Source organism: Mirounga angustirostris, unplaced genomic scaffold, assembly GCF_029215605.1.
Source record: "Mirounga angustirostris isolate CCGP_5_RB_7025 unplaced genomic scaffold, mMirAng1.0.hap1 SCAF_1, whole genome shotgun sequence".
NCBI lineage: Eukaryota > Metazoa > Chordata > Mammalia > Carnivora > Phocidae > Mirounga > Mirounga angustirostris.
In genome coordinates, this window is record NW_026991709.1 from 207,591,842 (window position 1) to 207,610,897 (window position 19,056).

Genomic DNA, 19,056 nt, shown 5'->3' on the forward strand with positions numbered 1-19,056 from the left:
CGGTCTCTGCGAAGTTAGAAAGTTTAACAGAGAAAAGGAGTAAGAGAAGAATGGGTTGTTGCTAGCGCTTGTGGCGCGCATGCGCAGTTTCTGCTCTCGGTCTCCTCTTGGCGCCGTGGGGCAGTGAAAGTCCGTGAGAAATTTCCCGTCGGCGCGGAATATGCGCGCCACTTCCGGCCGGGCTCCTAACAACGGGGGAGGTTGGTAACCAGGGAGGGGGGGATGGCGGAGCGGGTGCCGGAGCCCGAGGCGGAGGCGGAGGCTGAGGCGGGCGCAGGCGGGGAGGCGGCGGCCGAGGAGGGCGCGGCGGGCCGCAAGGCGCGGGGTCGGCCGCGGCTCACGGAGTCCGACCGAGCCCGGCGGCGGCTCGAGTCCCGGAAGAAGTACGACGTGCGGCGTGTGTACCTGGGCGAGGCGCACGGGCCCTGGGTGGACCTGCGGCGCCGCAGCGGCTGGAGCGACGCCAAGCTCGCAGCCTATCTCATCTCGCTGGAGCGCGGCCAGCGTAGCGGCCGCCACGGGTGAGGGGGCCCGGCCCGAGGGAGGGAGGGAGCGAACGAGGGAGGAGACGCCCCCATTCCCCGCCGAGCCTGGCCCCGCCCCTCTGCCCACGGCCCCGCCCCCGACACCTGTGAGCCCCGCCCAGTGGCCCGCCCGCTGGCCTGGGTCTTCTGCCGCCGGTCCTGGGACGCGCCTGGCTCGCGGCCCCGCCTCCCGTCTTTTCGACTGCCCAATCCTAGGATGCGCCCAGCCTCTCGACCCGCCTCTTAGCACTTGGCCCCGCCCGCTAGATTTCTGGCTGCCCAATCCTAGCACGGGCCCCACTTCCAAGCGTTCTAACTGCCTAGTCCCTGGAGGGGCGGCCCAGCCTCCGGAGGCCTTAATGCCCCTTCCTTGCTGGTCCTTGGGATCTCACATGCCTCATCCTCTAAAACCCCTACTGTGTAGCCTGGGGCTGTGAGCTGGATACACTGGGCCACCCAGCCCTGTCCCTCGTGAGGTTCTGGCACTCCATCTGGGGCTGTATGTGGCCCCATTCCCACAACCCTCGACCCAGACACAGGAAGACTCCTCACAATCCAGATCGCATTCCCTTTAACCTCTTGTTGGCTCCTGGGGATCACCTTAGCCCATGGAGACTCGGGTGAAGAGGAAGTCCCAAGTTAACTGCTCAGGTAGAGGGCAGAGGCCTTTGCAGAGTCTCAGTCTTGAGAACGAGGAGTGTGGATGCAATTTTTCCCTTCCTGCCTAATAGGTTGGTGTGACAATTAAATGAGTTAAAATACAGCAAAAGGCTTAGAACATGGTTGGCACATAGTGAGCCCTCCAGGTATTAGTTGTTAATGATGATATTTGTTCTCTGTCACAAGCAATGCTGCGACAGAATCCTTGCTGGGCCCTGGTTTTTATTTGCACACATTGGCATGTTTCTCTGGGGTGAGAGTCTAAGGGTCAAGGATCAACCAGATCCTTCGGAATTGCACCCACAGCCTCCCTGGGGTGGCAGGCTGGCTTATATGCCCGAGTGGAACAGGAAATGCTCAAGCTAGTGTTCCATTATTGGAGTTTCTTTCTTTATTATATATTTTTTAGACAGAGAGTACAAGTGGGGACAGGGGGTGGAGGTGGAGGGGGAGCAAAGTAAGAAGGAGAGAGAATCTTAAGCAGGCTCCATGCCCAGCACAGCTCAACCCATCACGGAGCTCGACCTTAACTGTCGCTTAACTGACTGAGCCACCCAGGAGGCCCCCGCCCCCCTTATTGGAGTTACTGATTCAGTTAATCTGGGTAGAGTTGCAGACCTTGTGCTTTTTTTCTACAAAGCTACCAGGAGATATATGCAGCTGGAGTTGAGAACCACTGGCCAGAGGGAGCCCCTGGAGGTCCCTAAGCTGAAAGTGGTATTTGCAGAAGCTTGGTTTGTGTAGTCCTGCAGAACTGGGGCCAGGACACTGAGACAACCCAGGCCGTGCATGGCAATAACCAGGCCCCGGGACACATGGGTAGTTGGGAAAATACACTACCCTGAGTGAGGCATCTCCTGTGGGAAATGGACATGACCAGAGATAGGGGGTCACTTATTTCAACTCTTCAATTATTTGTAACTGTCTTGTACCTGGAAAGATTTCAGTTCAAGACTATGCACAACATGGACCAGAAGACAGAAATGAAAAGTGGGATGAAAAGAGAAAGGAGGGATGCCTGGGTGGCTCAGTAAGTTGGGCATCTGTCTTTGGCTCCGGTTTTCATCTCGGGGTCCCGGGATCATGCCCACGTCGAGCTCTCCGCTTCGCAGGGAGTCTCCTTCTCCCTCTGCCTCTGCCCCTCCCCACCACTTGTGTGCTCTCTCTCTCAAATAAATAAATAAAATAAAATTAAAAAAAAAAAAAAAGCAAAGAGAAAGGAAAAGGAGGGGCACAGCGGGGCCAGGATCGGTGCTATTAGATTAAGGCATAAGTCACAGGGGACATGACAAGGGCAGTTTTGTGGCATGGTGAGTTAAAAACCTGACCAGAGGGGTTCAAAAGACATGAAGAAGTGGGAATGGAGAATGGGCCATGAATTTGCCTCAGAGCCATCCTAGCAGCCAGTGGGAAAAGGGAAACAGTGGTCAATAGTGGAGTCTCCAGTGTCCATTTGTTTAAGGAGCGCTTAATCAGCACCTTTTATGTGCTGGGCACTCGTATACGTGCTGATGGTGCAGCAGTGAACGACAAAATGCTTTATGGAGATGCCATTTAGAGGGCAGAGACTTGTCCACTGTGCAAAGGCTTGTCTACTGCATTACTATACATTTACTATTATTTACCATAATGAATAAATTATGTAGTGTGTGAGAGATTGATAGGGGCTATGTAAAGAAAAAAAGTGAGATAGGGAAAGAGGAATCAGGAGGGGGTGCTGGAGGTTTAGGTAGGGTGTTAGGGTGGGCCACAGTGAGGATAGCATCTGGGGTACAGACCTGAAGGAGGCCAGGGAGAGCCCTGCAGATATCTGGGGGAAGAATGTTTGAGGAAGAAGGAATGGCAGGAGCAAAGGCCCTGAGGCAGGACCCAGCCTGGTGTGAACATGGGGTAGCGAGGAGACCCATGTGGCTGGACCGCAATGAGGATGAAGAGTGGGAAAAGGCAAGGACAGGAAGGTGACAGGGCCTTGTGGACTGCATGGAGGGCTCTGTTTTTTTCTCCCAGTGAAATGGGAGGCCTGATAGGGTCTTTTGGGTTTTGTTTTGTTTTGCTTTTTTAAAGTACAGAATTTTGGACAGAGAGGTCCCATACCTGGCTTATATTTTAACAGAAGCACTCTCCAGGGTGTGTGTGGCAGGAGGATTGGGCAGGGGATGCACTGAAACAAGGTTGGCTAAGAGTTGGCAGTCTTTTATGCTGGTGATGGTCTCCAGGAGGTTCACTCTTCTCTCTAGCTTTGTATGTGTTTGAATTTTTCTTTTTACATCTTAAAAAGTTAACAAGAAAATGAAAAGAAGCACACGGACTCCGATGTTGAGGCTGTGGGAGGGGAGGGCCAGAGATGGCAGACCAGGAAGGAGCTGACTGCACTGGTCCAGGTGAGTGAGGCGGGGCCGTGCAGAAGTGGGGAGAAGTGGTTCAAATTAGGGCCAACAGGGTTTGCTGATCGGTATGGATATGAGAAACGCCCCCAGGTTTGGACCTGAGCACCTGGAAAGTTGCAGGTGCCGTTAACAGAGAAGGGACAGGTCAAGGGGCAATATGACAACTCAAGTGTGAGATGTCTGCGAGACCCCTACATGTAGTGTTGGGGAGGCGTGGTCAGGAGAGGGCCAGGTGGGAGACCCGGATTTGGGGGTCACCAGGCCAGTGATGGTATGGTGCCGGAAGTTGCCAGGGGGGCGTGGGTAGACACACAGGTCTGAGCCCGGCGCTCGCTGTCTGTGCTTAGAGGAGTCAGGGAGATGAAGCAGCAGCAGCAGCCGGGAGGCTGGTGGAGAACCCGCCGGGGCGGCGTCCTGGAGGCCAAGGGAAGGGTCTGCCAATGAACACTGCTGGGCTGAGTGAGGCGGCCACCCCCGGGGCCCAGAACGGGGCAGTGTGTGGCATACTAGAGAAAACCCTGACTTGAGGGCCTCAAGGGAGACAGAGGAGAAGACAGGAAGACTGCACACGCATATAGATGGCTCAAAGGGGGGGGGGCAGAGGAATGGGTGGGAGTTGGCAGGGAAGGGGCTCCAGATTATTTAAACCCAGGGTAGAAGAACTGATGGTGTGTTGGTCAGTTGGAGGGGATGATGGAGTTGAGCTTGAAAGCAAATGGCAGAGGAGAGCGAAGGAGAGCTGCTGGGCACCGTTTGGGGGCTGGCCACTGCGAGGAAAGCCGAGCCGCAGAGAAGCCCCAGCAGCTGCTGTCCTCAAACGGCGACGTGTAAGGGGTGGAACTCAGAGAAATGGGCAAGGGGAGGGAAGGCAGTTTGAGGTCTGGCCTCATTCAATCGCCACAGTGATGCTGTGTGGGGGGCACTGTTTTCCCCACTTACCAGATGAGGACATTGAGGCTCAGAGGGGACGAGACCTGCTTGAGGTCACACAGGTAGTCAGTGGTACAGAGGAGACTTGAACTCGGATCTGACTGGCACCAAACACTAAGTAGTGTTCCCAGTACCCCAGTCATGGCAACACTGTGAGTGCGCAGAGGTGGCCATGGGCATTTGGACGAGGATCTGGGCAGCCAGCCTGCCCCCTTGGAGGGGAGGGGAGAGCCGTGGGAGGGGATGGAGGCATCTGGAATGAGGTGGGGGGGCAGAGACCTGGACAGGGGGTGAGCCAGGGGCAGGAGAGGCAGAGGAACCTGGGGGAGCTGTCCTGGGACCAGACGTGGGGTGTGGGGGCTGTGAATTGTTATCAGGCTGGACGGGTCAGGTGGAGTAGATGGTGAAGCTGACAAGACACCTGGACTGCCTCTGGATAATTTGTGGTGAGAGCATGGTCTGGGCCATAGCAGGGGGGCTAGGGTTCCAGGGCCAGGCTCTGTGAGAACATTGATAATCACAGTGATCATATCTACCACTTGCTGAGTGGTTACTAAGTGCCAGGGGCCATACCAAGCTCTTTCAATGCACATAACCTCAAGGTTATGCAGCAGTCCCACAAGGAAGCATGGTTATGATCCCATGCTACAGATGGGGAACTGAGGCATGGGGAGTCAAGGTCATCCAGAGTCTCAGGGCCTTCTGCTGCAGTGTAGAAAAGGAAGGATGAGGGGCACTTGGCTGGCTCACTCAGAAGAGCATGCAGCTCTTCATCTTGGGGTCATGAGTTCAAGCCCCACATTGGGTGTAGAGATTTTTTTTTTTTTTTTTTAAGATTTATCTATTTATTTGAGGGAGAGAGAGAAAGAGAGTGCGAGTGGGGGGAGGGGCAGAGGGAGAGGAAAGAGAATCTCAAGCAGACTCCCCGCTGAGTGCAGATCCCGACTCAGGGCTTGATTTCACAATCCTGAAACTGGAGACAAAATCAAGAGTCAGATGCTTAACCAACTGAGCCACCCAGGTACCCTGGGTGTAGAGATTACTTAAATAAATAAATTAAAAAAAAAAAAAAAAAAGCATGAGGAAGCAGCCAGAGCGGGCAGGCAGACCCAGAAGCATGGCATCAGGAAGGCAGAGGGAGGCCCCTAGTGGGTGCAGGAGAGGTGACTCCAAAGCACCTGCCCTCAGCACGTGTACAGTCAGTACTGGTCACAGCTGAGCGGCCTGTATGGGGTCAGGATCCCACCTGGCAGTTCTGGTGGCCATCCGGGTTTGGGAAGCCTTGGGGGGCCCCAGTGTTTGGGCCCAGCCTTGCCCTGGGCACCCTGAGGCCTTGCCACAGGGGCACACAGTCAGAATGTTGGGCTCCAGCCAAAGTGGGGAAGGCCCCAGAGGCAGGTGGGCATGATGGCCAGGGCACGTGGACCCGAGCTGGCTGCAGGGGCAGGACTGATGGAGGGGCAGCACCTTGGGCTGGGGCCCACATAGAGCAGGCAGGTAGGGGCAGGGGCAGGGTCTTCTGCTTAAGGTCACACAGGGCTGAAACAAGGGTTTCAGCTGGCTGCGTCTTCATCTGGAGGCTCGACTAGGGAAGGAGCTGCTTCCAGACTCCCTCGGAGCGTTGGCAGAATTCATTCCCTCCTGGGTTGTACAGCTGAGGTCCCCACAGCCTTGAGGCTGTCAACTGGGATTGCTCTCAGCTCCCAGAGGCCGTTCTCAGGTCCTGTCCCCTCATAAGCCTCTCATATCCTCGGCCTTATGGGCTCCCCTGATTAGGCCAGGCCCACCTTGGAAAGCTCCCTCCTGATTCATTCAAGTCACCTAGGCACAGGCGTGGTATCCCATCATATTCTCAGGCCGCCCCACTCATGGGGAGAGGATTATAGAGGGCGTGTGACCCGGGGTTGGGAATCGTGGGGCCAGTGTAGAATTCTGCCTGCCACACTGACTTTCTGTTACCCCTTTTCTGAGTTCTCCACTCCCTGGCCACAGGCCCCTGGGCAGGCAGCCTCACTCCTCAGCCTCATTTTCCCACTTGGTGAAACGGGCGGTGATGCTAGACCACGGTCCCAGGGCTGGTGTCAGTGGAGGAGAGAGTCCCCTGGGAAATAGAACAGCAGCTACAGTTAGGCCTTGCAGCAGCGTGCTGTCACTAGCTCAGCATCAGCAGGCCCTGTGTTCACTCCCCCTGCCTCTCTGTGTTACAGGAAGCCTTGGGAGCAGGTCCCCAAAAAGCCAAAGCGGAAGAAAAGTAAGTGGGGCTACAGCCAGCGGGGAGGGGATGGGTGTTGGGAGTAAGTGGCTTTGCTGTTCGTTCCCTCACTCATCCTCAGGCCCCATTTGTGGAGGGCCTGCACGGGCCGGGGCTGTGTGGACCTGCACAGATCCAGCCCTGCCCTCACAGAGCCCATGGTCTCAGGGGAAGACGGGACAGGCCCAGCAGGGCCGTGGCAGGGGAGTGGGGGCCCAGAGGAAGGGTCTGACCCAGCTGGGCCTGGGGGCGGGGGCAGAAAGGGGACTGGCACCTGTGCTGTGCCCAGTGGGGGTGCCCCCACCACCCCCATCTCACACATAAAAGGCCAAGTCACCACCGCACGCCGCAAGCTGGCAAGGGGCCAGGCCAGACCACAAACCCATGTCACCGAGCAGTCCCCTTAGCTCCTGCACTGTCCTGCCTGGTGCAGGGGAGTCACCCAGGGGAGAGCTGACAGGGCAGAGGGAACAGCTGAGGGGAGCAGTCGGAGTGGAGGCCTGCAGTGCGTCCCTCCCACCCCTCGGCCGTGAACCTCTGAGCCCTGGCACTGTGAGTCTCGGGCCTTGTCCAGCAGGGTGAGGGCCACTGGCCCAGGAACAGCCGTCTGGTGGCGGCGAGTCCCACCCCTTCTCACAGTTGTCAAAGGCAAGGGCCGAGCTAAGTCTGTGACCTCCAAATCCCAAAGGGATGAGGAGGGAAATAAGGAGGCAAGTGCCAGACTGGAGGGGCGGCTAGGGGTGGGGTCCCTGTTGTCTCCACGGTCGTCACCGGGTTGGAGGCTCCAGACAACATCCCTAGGCCCAAGACCCTTCTGGGCACCCTCCTCATCTCCCAGCCTGGAAGATCGGGAGGACAGTTTCCTCCCCCTTGGCTGCAGGACCAGCATCATTAGACATATGGCAGGTTCCATTTCTTGGGCATTCAAAGTGTATCCAGCCCTGTTCTGTGCCCTGTCAATGTCTTCCCTCCCTCCTCTCTGGCAGCCCTCAAGGAACGGGGACTGTCATTTTCCCCTGGCCCAGAAGAGGTTCAGAGAAGCCAAGTCACTTGCCTGGAGCCACCCAGCTACAAAGTGGCAGTTGGGATTTGAATCCCACAGGCTGGCTCCACTGGGCCCACCTCCTTAAAGCATCTACTCATCCAGCAAGCGTACTATGTGCCAGGCCCTGTGTAGGCACTGGGGATACAAGAGGAGCAGCAAACAGGGGTCCCTGCCCTTGGGGAGCTGGCATTGTAGTAGGGAAGACAGAAACACGGACAGAGATAACCACAAATGGTATCTAGGTGCTACCTGGAGAGAAAGAACAGCAAGTCAGGTCGGCTAGAAGGACAGTGGGGAGGGGGTGGCAGACTGAGGGAAAGACCTGAGTGAAGGGGGAAGGGCACGGTAGTCATCTGGAAGGAGACACAGTCTGTGCAAAGGCCCTGAGGCAGGGCCATACTCTGCTCATTTCAGGAACAGGGAGGAGGCCATGAGGCTGGGATGAAGTGATCAAGGAGAAGGGCTGGTGATGGGGCAGAACATGCAGGGCCTGGTGGCTCTGGGAAGGACTTTGGCTTTTACCACCAGCCAGGTGGGAGCCCTGGTGGATTCTGGGCAGAGGCGGGGCATGGCCTGACTCAAGTGTTTGCAGCAGGCCCCGTCTGTTGGCTGTAGGCCGAGTAGACTGTAGTGGGACAAATGTGGGAGCAGAGAGACCAGGGCAGAGGGGACTCAGCTGGTCCAGGCCAGAGACGTTGAGATGTTGATGAGGATGAGTCCATTAACAACAAGCAGCTACTAACCACTGCACACCTATCATGTGCCAGGCTCCATAGTTTATGTGGTTTAACTTATTCATTGAGGACAGTCTGGCCGGTGTCCGTTATCACCAGCGTGGGCCTCACCTCTCAGAGCCTGTTTCTTCATCTGCAAACTGGGGACGGGCCTGGACAGGGTGCAGGAAGGTGTCTCACTGCCTGGGGCGTCCTGGGGCCCTGGGGAGCGAGCACTACCCCTGACTCCGGACCCCGCCCTGTGTGTGTAGGGAGGCGGCGCAACGTGAACTGCCTGAAGAATGTGGTCATCTGGTACGAGGACCACAAGCACCGCTGCCCGTACGAGCCGCGCCTGGCTGAGCTGGACCCCACCTTCGGTCTGTACACCACGGCCGTGTGGCAGTGCGAGGCCGGCCACCGCTACTTCCAAGACCTGCACTCGCCCCTGAAGCCCCTCAGCGATTCAGACCCCGACAGCGACAAAGGTGGGTCCGAGGGCTGAGGGCTCTACGGCTCCTCATGGGCTGGGCCGCCCTGGACTCCCTGCCCTCATGGGTCTTGTCGGCCTCGGGCCAGCACTGGAAACATCAGAGCAAGGAGGCTGGCGCTGGCCTCCGGGATGGCGCCCAGACCCGGCAGGCTGAGCTGCAGTCTTCCAAGTCCTGGAGCTGAGAGGCGGCAGCCCCCATTTTCCAGAGGGACAGCTGTGCCCGAGGCCAACTGGGCTGGGGGTCGGGAAACCTGGCTCAGCGGCTGGAGGGAGGGGTGGGTGCTGGGCCTCCTCAGGCTGGGCTGCTCTCCGGGCCTCTACCTCCTCCTCTGTTTTCCCTGGCCCTTTCCCTTTCCGTTCTGGGCTCTCTCCCAGCCTCATCCTCTTGCCCTCTCTGCCCGGGTCTCCTCCTTCCTCCCCATTCTCTGTTCTTGAGCTCTCGTTCCCCCTCCCTCTCTCACTCTTCTGTTTCTTCCTCTCCCTTCTGTCTCCTGCCTTCTCCCTGTCTCCCCCAGTCTCTCCCTGTCTCCCCCACACCCCCACTCCCTTCCCCCCATCAGTCTCTCCCCCCACTGCCCCTGCCCCCCCTCTGCCGGCCCATGTGGGTCACGTGTCGTGAGCACGCAGCAGGACTGGGAGGGACTCCATTACCGAGGCCCAGTTGGCCCTGGTTGGGGGGGCGGGCAGAGGAGACGCTGTGGGTGGCGAGGGGCTGCCCACCTGCCTGCCAGCCTCAGGGGCTCAGCTTCAGCTGCGAGAAGGAGCCCAGGGCCCACCGCCAGGTGCCCTGCCAGGGCGGAGGGTGAGGTCAGTCGCCAGGGCTGAGTGCGCGCTGGCAGGGGCCTCAGAGCAGGTGGCATCCCAGCTGGCCAAGGGGAAGCCGTGGGCGAGAGGTGTTCCAGGTGGGCCCCCTGGCCAACGGCTGTCCCCTGTGCGCCAGCCAGATCCCAGCATGCAGCCGGCCCCTCGGCAGTCCTCTCCCCGCTCCAGGTGCACCCCCACCCAACCACCCTACAGCTCTTCATTAGCCCCACTTGGCAGTGGAGGAAACTAATTGTGACTGACCCCTTTGGTGACGGGTCCGCACCCCCACCCAACTTTGACACCAGTGGCTGCCCGATCTGGCTCTCAGGAATGAATGCTGAGATGACGGGCTGGCGGGTCGCCTGTGGCTGTAGGGAGCGGGGAGGGGCTGTGTCCCTAGCCCAGCCCTGTTCCCTCAGCAGCTCCCTTACCAGCTCTCTGCCTGGGGTGGCCCGGGCTGCTTCTCACTAAGTAGGAGCACCTCCTGCCGGGACTGTGAGAGGCCAGGGGATGCGCAGCCATTTCTGCGATTAATGTTATGATCACCTGGAAAGAAGCGCAGTCTGGCCTTCACAGCTAGACGCTGCAGCTGGGGAGGCAGGCGCACACCCAGGCCATGCCCCCAACTCACTAGGTGACTGCCCCCTGCTTCAGGGTGGAGCCCAGGGACTCAGCTCACCCTGCAGATTACAGGGTGTTACAAGGAGGGGCCGATCCCCCTACCCCACTCCTGCTGCTGTCTGGGGGCATTGAGTCAGGGATGGGGCATTATGATAAGAATGATCATAGAAAACATTGATAGGGTGCTTACTCAGAGCCTGGTACTGTCTGAGGCGCTTTACATAGATTTCCTCATTATCCCAAACACCCCCTGGGGTAGGTGCCAATTTATCCCCAGGCCCAGAGAAGTTACTTAAGGCCCGCCCATTCACACAGCTGGAGCGGGGAGCACCGAGATCCCACCCCGAAGTCTGGCTCCAGAGCCTGCGTGCTCCATGTGACCTTATGGGAGGGTAGACACATGGTCCCCAGACAGTGCGCCCCAACTCTGTCATGAGTGTGTAACTGAGGGTCAGTTCTTGATTTTTCTGTCCCCCATTTCTCCCTATGTGTGTAGACTTTAGCACGAAATACCTGGGCAAAATGTTGGTCTCCTTGACTTTCATCACAACGTTGGGCTGAGATTCATTTGTCTTTAGAACTGTGTGCTCAGTGGGTGCCAGGCGGCCTTCTGGGCACTGGGACCTGTGCACAGGGTCCCCCATCCTTGTGGAGATTATGATCTAGAGGGGAAGCAGAGAGGAAACAGGATAAACAGTATCTAGAGTACAGTGGAAGGTAGTATTTTGGAGGAAAATTAAGGAGAGAAAAGAATGCGATTTGAGATAAGGTGGTCAGAGGCTTCCCTGAATAAATAGCATTTTAGGAAAGGGTCTGATGGAGACGAGGGAGGGAGCCCCTGTGGGTATCTGAGAGAAGAGTGTTGAGGCAGAGCAAACAGCAAATGCAAAGGCCCTGAGGCAGGAACCCGCCCACTATCCCTAAATACGTGGATGTAGTGCCAGTGGGTTTTGCTGACAGACTGGAAGTGGGTATGAGAGAAAGAGAAGTCAGGGGCAGCCCTAGGACTTTGTTTGGCCTGAGCAACTGGAAGGACAGAGCTGCCATCATCCCCGGAGACGGGGATGTCTGGGGAGGGTATGGGCTTTTTCTTAGGGAAGATTGAGAGCCCAGAATTGCTGAGCAGATTCTGAGGTGCCTGTGAGACCCGCCCTGGGGGCAGCAGAGAAGTCAGTGGGAGGTAAGAGCCCCAGGCCCACAGGAGGTCCAGGCGGGAGCTGTCCCTACAGAGGCATCGGAGTATGGGTGGTGGCAGGATAATAAAAACCAATAGTCAGTCTTTGTCCCTGGTTCCTGGCACAGAGCTCCTAAAATCCTTGGAATTTCCTGAGTGATGGGAATGTTCTTCATTGTTCATCATGCGCCCTTTTCATAAGGGGCCCCTTTGGAACACACCCGAGTCTGTGCTATTCGGGGTGACTCAGGCAGGGTCCCCTAGATAGCTTCAGGATGGGGGCTGGTCACCAAAGACCAGACACATGATTAGATGGGGGAATCTCTCAACCCCATCCCTGACCCCCAAGGAGCAGACTGGGGCTGGAGACTGGGTTGCAAAAACTCTCTAAATAAGGAGGTCCAGAGAGCTTGCGGCTTGGTGAACACCTCGAGGTGCTAGGAGGGTGGCGCGTCTGGAGCGGGCGTGACAGCTCCCGCCCCAGCCCCCACACCTTGCCCTGGGCACGTCTTCCATCTGACTATCGCTGAGTTGCATCTTTTGTTTTTTTTTTAAAGATTTATTTATTTATTTATTCATAAGAGACAGAGAGAGAGAGAGGCAGGCTCCCCGCTGAGCGGGGAGCCCGATGCGGGACTCGATCCCAGGACCCTGGGATCATGACCTGAGCCGAAGGCAGATGCTTAACCATCTGAGCCACCCAGGCACCCCTGAGTTGCATCTTTTGTGATAAAACTGTAGTCATCAGTAAAGCACTCTCCTGAGTTCTGCGAGTTGTTCTAGCAAATTATCAAACCTGAAGAGAGCGTCGTAGAAACCCACAATTTATAACCAGAATTACAACGGCCAGGGTCTTGTAGCCGGTGTCCAAGTTGGGGGCAGGCAGTCTTGTGGGACCTGAGCCCTTACCCCATGGCATCTGAATTGACTTGTCAGACACCCAGTTAGTGTCAAGAGTGAGGGCTGTATTTACCACCATCAGGCTAGCTGAGGCCCTGGGGTGAGTGGAGCACTGAGAGCCCTGGCTAGAACCTTCCAGACCTGTAAAGGCTAACGAGGCTAAGAAGGGGCCCTCAGAGAGGGCCCAGAAAGGCAGAATTCGGGTCTGGAAGCTGAGGGAGGAGAGCGTCTTGAGGAGCAGGGGTGGTCGGGGCACAAGGGGGACCGAGAAATGACCGATGTTTGTGGCACTGAGGGGGTTACCGTGCCCAGCCCCCCGTGAGCCCTCGACAGATACCGTTGCCGCCACTGTTGCTATTGTGACTGTCCCCTTTCCTCTGTCACCGCAGTGGGCAATGGCCTGGCGGCTGGCAGCTCCGACTCTTCCAGCGCCGGCTCGGGCTCTGACTCCGAGGAGCCCCCTGAGGGCCAGCCGGCCAAGGGAGCGGCGGCAGCGGTTACCCCCAGCAGCCCGGCGGGCAGCAGCGGGCTCATCACGCAGGAGGGCATGCACATCCCCTTCGACGTCCACCACATGGAGAGCCTGCCTGAGCAGGGCACCCCACTGTGCCCCAACCCGGCAGGCAGCGGGCCTGAGGCCCTGGAGACGGTGGTGTGCGTGCCAATGCCCGTGCAAGTGGGCCCGGGCCCCAGCACCCTCTTTGAGAACATGCCCCAGGAGGCGCTGGGCGAGGTGGTGGCCAGCTGTCCCATGCCGGGCATGGTGCCTGGCTCGCAGGTGATCATCATCGCCGGCCCCGGCTACGATGCCCTCACGGCCGAGGGCATCCACCTCAACGTGGCAGCAGGCAGCGGTGGCCCCGCTGGGGGCCTGGGGGACGAGGTGCCCTGCGCCATGATGGAGGGTGTAGCGGCCTACACCCAGACGGAGCCCGAGGGCGGCCAGCCCAGCACCCTGGACCCCGCCGCCATGGCCGGCATCGAGACCAAGAAAGGTGTGGGGGGTGGGGGGGCTGCTGTGGTCGCTGGCAGGGGTTGGGGCGGGACCTGGGAGGAGGAGGGAGGGTGGAAGGGTGGCCCCGGAGCCAGCTCCTCAACCACACGAGTCCCCCTGCGGACACCCGCCCTGTGTCTACCCCCGTAGAGAAGGAGGACCTGTACCTGCTTAAGAAGGAGGAGAAGGAGGAGCCCGTGGCCCCAGAGCTGGCAGAGCTGGCAGCGACAGGGCCCAAGAGCACAGAGCCCGAAGCAGAGGCGGACGGGGAGGAGCTGGACGGCAGTGACATGTCAGCCATCATCTACGAGATCCCCAAGGAGCCCGAGAAGTGGGTGCCTGGGCAGCCGGGGGGGCTGGGACAAGGAGCAGCCCACGGGCCCACAGCCGGCCTGGTGTGAGAGCCCCGACGCCATGGGCCCCTTCCCCTCCAGGAGGCGGCGGAGCAAGCGGACTCGGGTGACGGATGCCGATGGCCTGCTAGAGATGTTCCACTGCCCCTACGAGGGCTGCAGCCAGGTCTATGTGGCCCTCAGCAGTTTCCAGGTGAGGCCACCACCCAAGCAGCCTGAGCGGGGCCTGCGTCCGTTTCCTGCCGCCTGTGTGCTGGCCTCTGCGCAGTGCAGCTCACGGAGGGCCCCACTTGGCCCCACTGGGTGCCACTGGCCTGCCTCCCACACGCCCACCTCTCAGTAGCTTCTCACCGACCCTGCCTCGGCCGCAGGACACCAGGCGTCACCTCGCGCTGCCTCCCCTTCCAGCTCTCCAGTGCCCTTGTCCTGCCTTCTCAGTCGGCCTGAACTCAGCCTGCTTTTTGCCCCGGCCACCTTCTTGGCTCCAGATGCCTCTTCTCCAGGCTCGGCTCGGGATGCCCCTCCACCAGGAAGCCCACCCTAGTTCCCCAGGGCTGGTGGGGCCTGCGAGCCCCGGGTTACTGCACCACCCCGACATCCCTGTAGTGTGTCCTCTGGAGCCTGGATGGGATGCCCCAAGGGCAGAGACAGGGTCCTGTCACCTTCCCACCTGTGGCAGGAGGCGGCACCGGTAGGCCTTTGAATTTGCCGAGTCTCATTTTCCAGCGTGTGTTGAGCACCTTTCGGGTGCCAGGCCTAGTGCTGGGCCCTGGAGCTACAGGTGTGCTGGTGAGTTAAAGACTAAAAGCACAAAGGAATGACTGAGGGGCTGCCTGCTCCAGACCGAGGGGGCAGCACAGCTCCATGGCAAAGCCTGCTGTGGGACTTGGAGCCCTGGAATCCAGGCCAGCCCTGCCACTGCCCACCCGTGAGACATGGGCCAAACCCTAAGCCTCTGGAGCCTCATCTCCCGATCCATAAACGGCCAATAGCAAGGCCCCACCACAAGGTTATGACAAGGCTGACTGATGCCCCAGCCCAGGCCCTGGCTGGCGTGGGTGCACAGGAAAGCTGCGGTTGATCCCAGTTGTGCCCCTGGGCCTTTGCTCGGAGCTGGGAGGCCCTCGCAAGGGCAAGGGCATGGGCACGGACACCCTGCTTCCTTCCTCCAGAAAGGCTGGCCCCAGCCTGCCTCCCAGCTACCCTTATCTGTCCCCACTGTGGAGAGCCCTGGAGGTGGGCCCATGACACCCACAGTCCCACTCCCCCACGCCTGCCCCTCTTGCCTACAGAACCATGTCAATCTTGTGCATCGGAAAGGGAAGACCAAAGTGTGTCCACACCCTGGCTGCGGCAAGAAGTTCTATTTATCCAACCACCTGCGGCGGCACATGATCATCCATTCAGGTCAGGCCCAGGGTGGGGCTGGCAGCGCGGGGCATAGGGTCATGGGCCTTGGATCTAGGGCGGGGGCAGGCGGGCTGAAAACCCCCAGGGAGCACTGGGTCCACAGGCATAGGACTGCCCCCGCGCCCTGGACTGCCACCCAGGGCTGCTGACTCAGTGGGTAGCTGTGGAGCTGTGTCCCGCGGGAGGGCACGGCTTCAGATATTTCAAGTGGCGGGAACCTTGGATTCTTATGTGAAATCGCCCCGAAGTTGAAATACTGGGGTCAAATTCAGACCCACTTTGGCTTGACAGTTTGTACTCCGTGCTTCCCGGGGAGCCGAGCTCACATATCAGCTCTGCCCCAGCGCCTTCCCGGGCAGCCTCTGAGCCTCATACGGGGCTGTGAGCTGCCCTCGGTATTAACCGCCCTCGTTATTATAGTCAGCAGTGGCTCCCAGAGGCTGCGGGACCTGGTGTCCCTGCGCCCGGAGGTCCGGGAGACCGCGGGGTAGACGTCCCACAGCCCCCGCCCCCGACGGCGGCGTGCTCAGCCCCGCATCTCCCCCAGGTGTCCGTGAATTTACCTGCGAAACCTGCGGCAAGTCCTTCAAGAGGAAGAACCATCTGGAGGTACACCGACGCACGCACACCGGCGAGACGCCCCTGCAGTGAGTGACAGGCTTCCCCGCGGGCCTGGGGGCGGGGGGGGGGGCTGAGAGGGAGGGTGGCTGGGCCTGGACCGGCAGAGGGCGGGTCCACCCCTCGGGTTCCGGGGCGGGGGGGAGGGGCGGCTGGGTCCTCGTAGCTTGGGCCCCGCCCCCAATGCGGCCCCACCCCAGTCTGACCCCGCCCCTGGTGTCGCCCGCCGGCTCCCGGCAGGTGCGAGATCTGTGGCTACCAGTGCCGACAGCGCGCGTCGCTCAACTGGCACATGAAGAAGCACACGGCCGAGGTGCAGTACAACTTCACGTGCGAGCGCTGTGGGAAGCGCTTCGAGAAGCTGGACAGCGTCAAGTTCCACACGCTCAAAAGCCACCCGGACCACAAGCCAGCCTGACCCATCCAACCACTGACCGCCCCTATTTATTCATCCGCTCGGACACGACGCCCGGGCTTGCCGGGGCCCGGACAGCCGCGGGGGCCTCCCGGACCGCGGGCCGGAAGGAGGCGCCCCTGCCCTGCCCCAGGGCTGGGCCCCCCTCCCCCGGGGCTGGTCCCCCCCAACCCCGCCCTATCTCTGGAGGTGGCGCCTGGGGCCGCACTGCTAGAACTGTGTCAAGAGAGCAGAGCGAGATTAAAGAGTGAGAAAGGAGACGCCCTCCCCCTAGGCCTGGATGATTTGGGGGGCCGGGCCCCTCTTTGTCTCCATCCTGGTCCCTTCCTGATCAAGGTCAAGGCAGGCGGTGGTGTCCCTACATGCCGGACACTGCCCTTTCCCTCACAGCCTCTGCGCTGCCTCAGCTATCTGGGCCTGGCAGCTCCGAACACTCCCTTGCCGCAGGCCCAGGGTTGGGAGGTTGGGAGCCTGGAAGGCCACTGGACATCTCCCAAGACTCAGGATCCTGATGCCCGCTCCCAAATCCCTCACAGAACACGCATTCCCCACCGTTAGAGAGCTCAGGGACCGGTTGGGGAGATGTTCAGTAGAGCCCTAAGTAAGACATTTACAGCTGTGACAGGCCCCGTGCAGGAAATAGAGTGATGTTAGTTTCTGGCTGTTTAAATCGGTGGTCAAGGAGGTCCTCTCTGAGATGGTGGCATTTGAACATAGACCAGAATGACAAAGAGGTTCCGTCCCTGAAGAAAGCTGGAGGAGGCAAATCCCAGGCCGAAGGAACAGCCAGTGCCAAAGCCCAGAGGTAGAACGGCTCGGCGTGTTCCTGGAACAGGAAGCCGCGGTGGGGAGGGGAGTTGGCAGCGATGGGGCGGCTGCCCTGGCCCCATTTCCCGGAGGAGGATGCTGAGGTCGCCGCCGCCTCCTGCCGGCCGCCAGCAAGAGAGGCGGGGAGCGATACAAGGCCGTCGGCCGCCAGGTGGCGCGCAAGCTGCGTGGGCCCTGGTGGCTGCAGCCACGTGACCCTGGGGACCGCAGCCGCGAGCCTGGGCACGTGCCCGAGGGAGCCCTGTGGCGCCACGCGCAGATTGGCCCCTTAGCTCCTCACCAGCTCGTGGGGGCGGGGCCGCAGCTAGGCTTCATTTTACACTTTGGACCAGGGGTTGTCCCAACCAGGGACGGACATGTCGGCGAGGATGAGCAAGTCCGGCCGCTGGGGCCACCCACGCGAGCTCCCTAAATCTCCCAGGGCTCAGTCCCCTTCTCTATCCCCGCACATCCAGAGCCAGCAGTTTCCATGGAAACCGCATCCGGGTCTGCGCGCCCAGGAGGCGCTCCCCTCCCGGCACAGGCACAATTTGCAATCCGATAGGAGCCGGGAGGAACACGGGGTGGGGAAGAAGCCCTCGCTCGGGGTCTCTAGGTTCGACAGCCAGGTCGCCCCGGCAAACCCAAGAGGGGCCACCCGGGGACCTACAACGCCACCGCCCTGATTGCGCGGGCCACTGTGATTGGCCTGTTCTCTCCATCAGCGTGGCAGCGCTATCTGCTGCGCGCTCTCTCATTGGCTCAATCTCGAGGGCATCCTCCCGCAATTGGTTCTCTCGAGGGCAGTCTCTGATTGGTCAAATAAGGCTCTCCTCACTCTGTTTGATGGCATTCTCGGACAGTCTGGAACCTAAAAGGGCGTACAGGGACGAGGATACGGTGGAGGCTGCGACTCCCGGACGAAGGGCCCGGTGCTACCCAGCCTGCAGCGCCCTCGGCCAGACCGTCGGGCCGCTGTCTGTGGTGCTGAAGTCTCAGTCGAAAGCGACCCTGCCCTAGTGAGAACATTTCCTCCCGCCTGATAGCGGTCCCGACGTAAACGTGCCCTTGAGCTCGCGCACCAAAGGAGGCTGCACCAACCGCTATTGCCTAAGAGAGAAGCCAGATTCCCCCTAGCTGAGAAGAAGCGTGACTCCACAGGCAGGCCAATCCCGAGCCTGGAAAGCCAGGACATTTATACAACAGATCCACCCACCCAAAATTTATGGCGTCTGAGAAGGCCCGGTGGTTTCCCGGAACAGCAGGGCGCCAGTGGGTTTGGCCTGGAATTCTAAGCCCCAAACTTCTTCACCCCCCGCCTTGGATAAGTGCTGAGTGCGCTTGCACTGTGGGGTGCCAGTCCCCACCTTTCTAACGAACCTTTTGAACCTAGCCCACTCAAAAGCCGCACGGTCCCAGTTCCTTCTGCAGGCAGACGAGAGGCCCTGCCACCCCCACCTTTCTCCATTGGTCTTGGGAGGCTACACCTGCTGCCCCCAAATCTGGGGACCTGGGTCTCTGCTTATAGAAATCTTGGTTCCTCGTCCCTTTCCAGTTTTCTTGGTGGTCAACAACTCCGGAAGGCCACCGATATCTCCTCGCTCTCTTCGCTCTAAGAGCTCAGGGTGTTGGACCCAGGAGGGGAGCCGTCCCTGTCTTTCCGGCAGAAAGCCCGCCCAAGAAGGGGCGGCAATGCAGGAAGCAGGGTCCACGGGGGGAAGGGGGCCCGAATCTGACAACCCGAGCCCCCAGGGCGTGCTTTCTGGGGGTGCGGAGTCCCAGCCAGCGCGTGCTCGCTTCCACCTGCCGCGCCGTCGGGCGCCGGGAGGAGGCGGGGCTCAGCTGCCGCAGCCAATAAGCGACGCCGGCTCTGGCAGCTGCTCCTATAAAGGGCTGGGGGCGGCGGCGTCGCGGCCCAGAGCGCGGAGCGCGCAGCGCGGGCTGGAGGGTGGGAGGG

General features: G+C 59.8%; 1 protein-coding gene across 2 annotated transcripts; it reads left to right on the forward strand.

Moving 5' to 3' along the window:
* The first annotated feature begins 210 nt into the window (after positions 1-210).
* ZNF653 (zinc finger protein 653) lies at positions 211-19,015 on the forward strand. Of its 2 annotated transcripts, XM_045862956.3 has the most exons (9): positions 211-521; positions 6,709-6,752; positions 8,783-8,998; positions 12,892-13,497; positions 13,647-13,827; positions 13,931-14,042; positions 15,142-15,256; positions 15,807-15,906; positions 16,118-19,015. In XM_045862956.3, exons 1-9 carry the CDS (start codon positions 223-225, stop codon positions 16,293-16,295), a joined length of 1,851 nt encoding a protein of 616 aa, XP_045718912.1. In that variant the 5' UTR covers positions 211-222; the 3' UTR covers positions 16,296-19,015. The 2 variants fall into 2 exon arrangements, with proteins under 2 accessions (XP_045718912.1, XP_064426573.1); XM_064570503.1 differs by lacking the exon at positions 16,118-19,015 and having other exon boundaries at positions 15,680-15,816.
* The last annotated feature ends 41 nt before the right edge of the window (positions 19,016-19,056 follow it).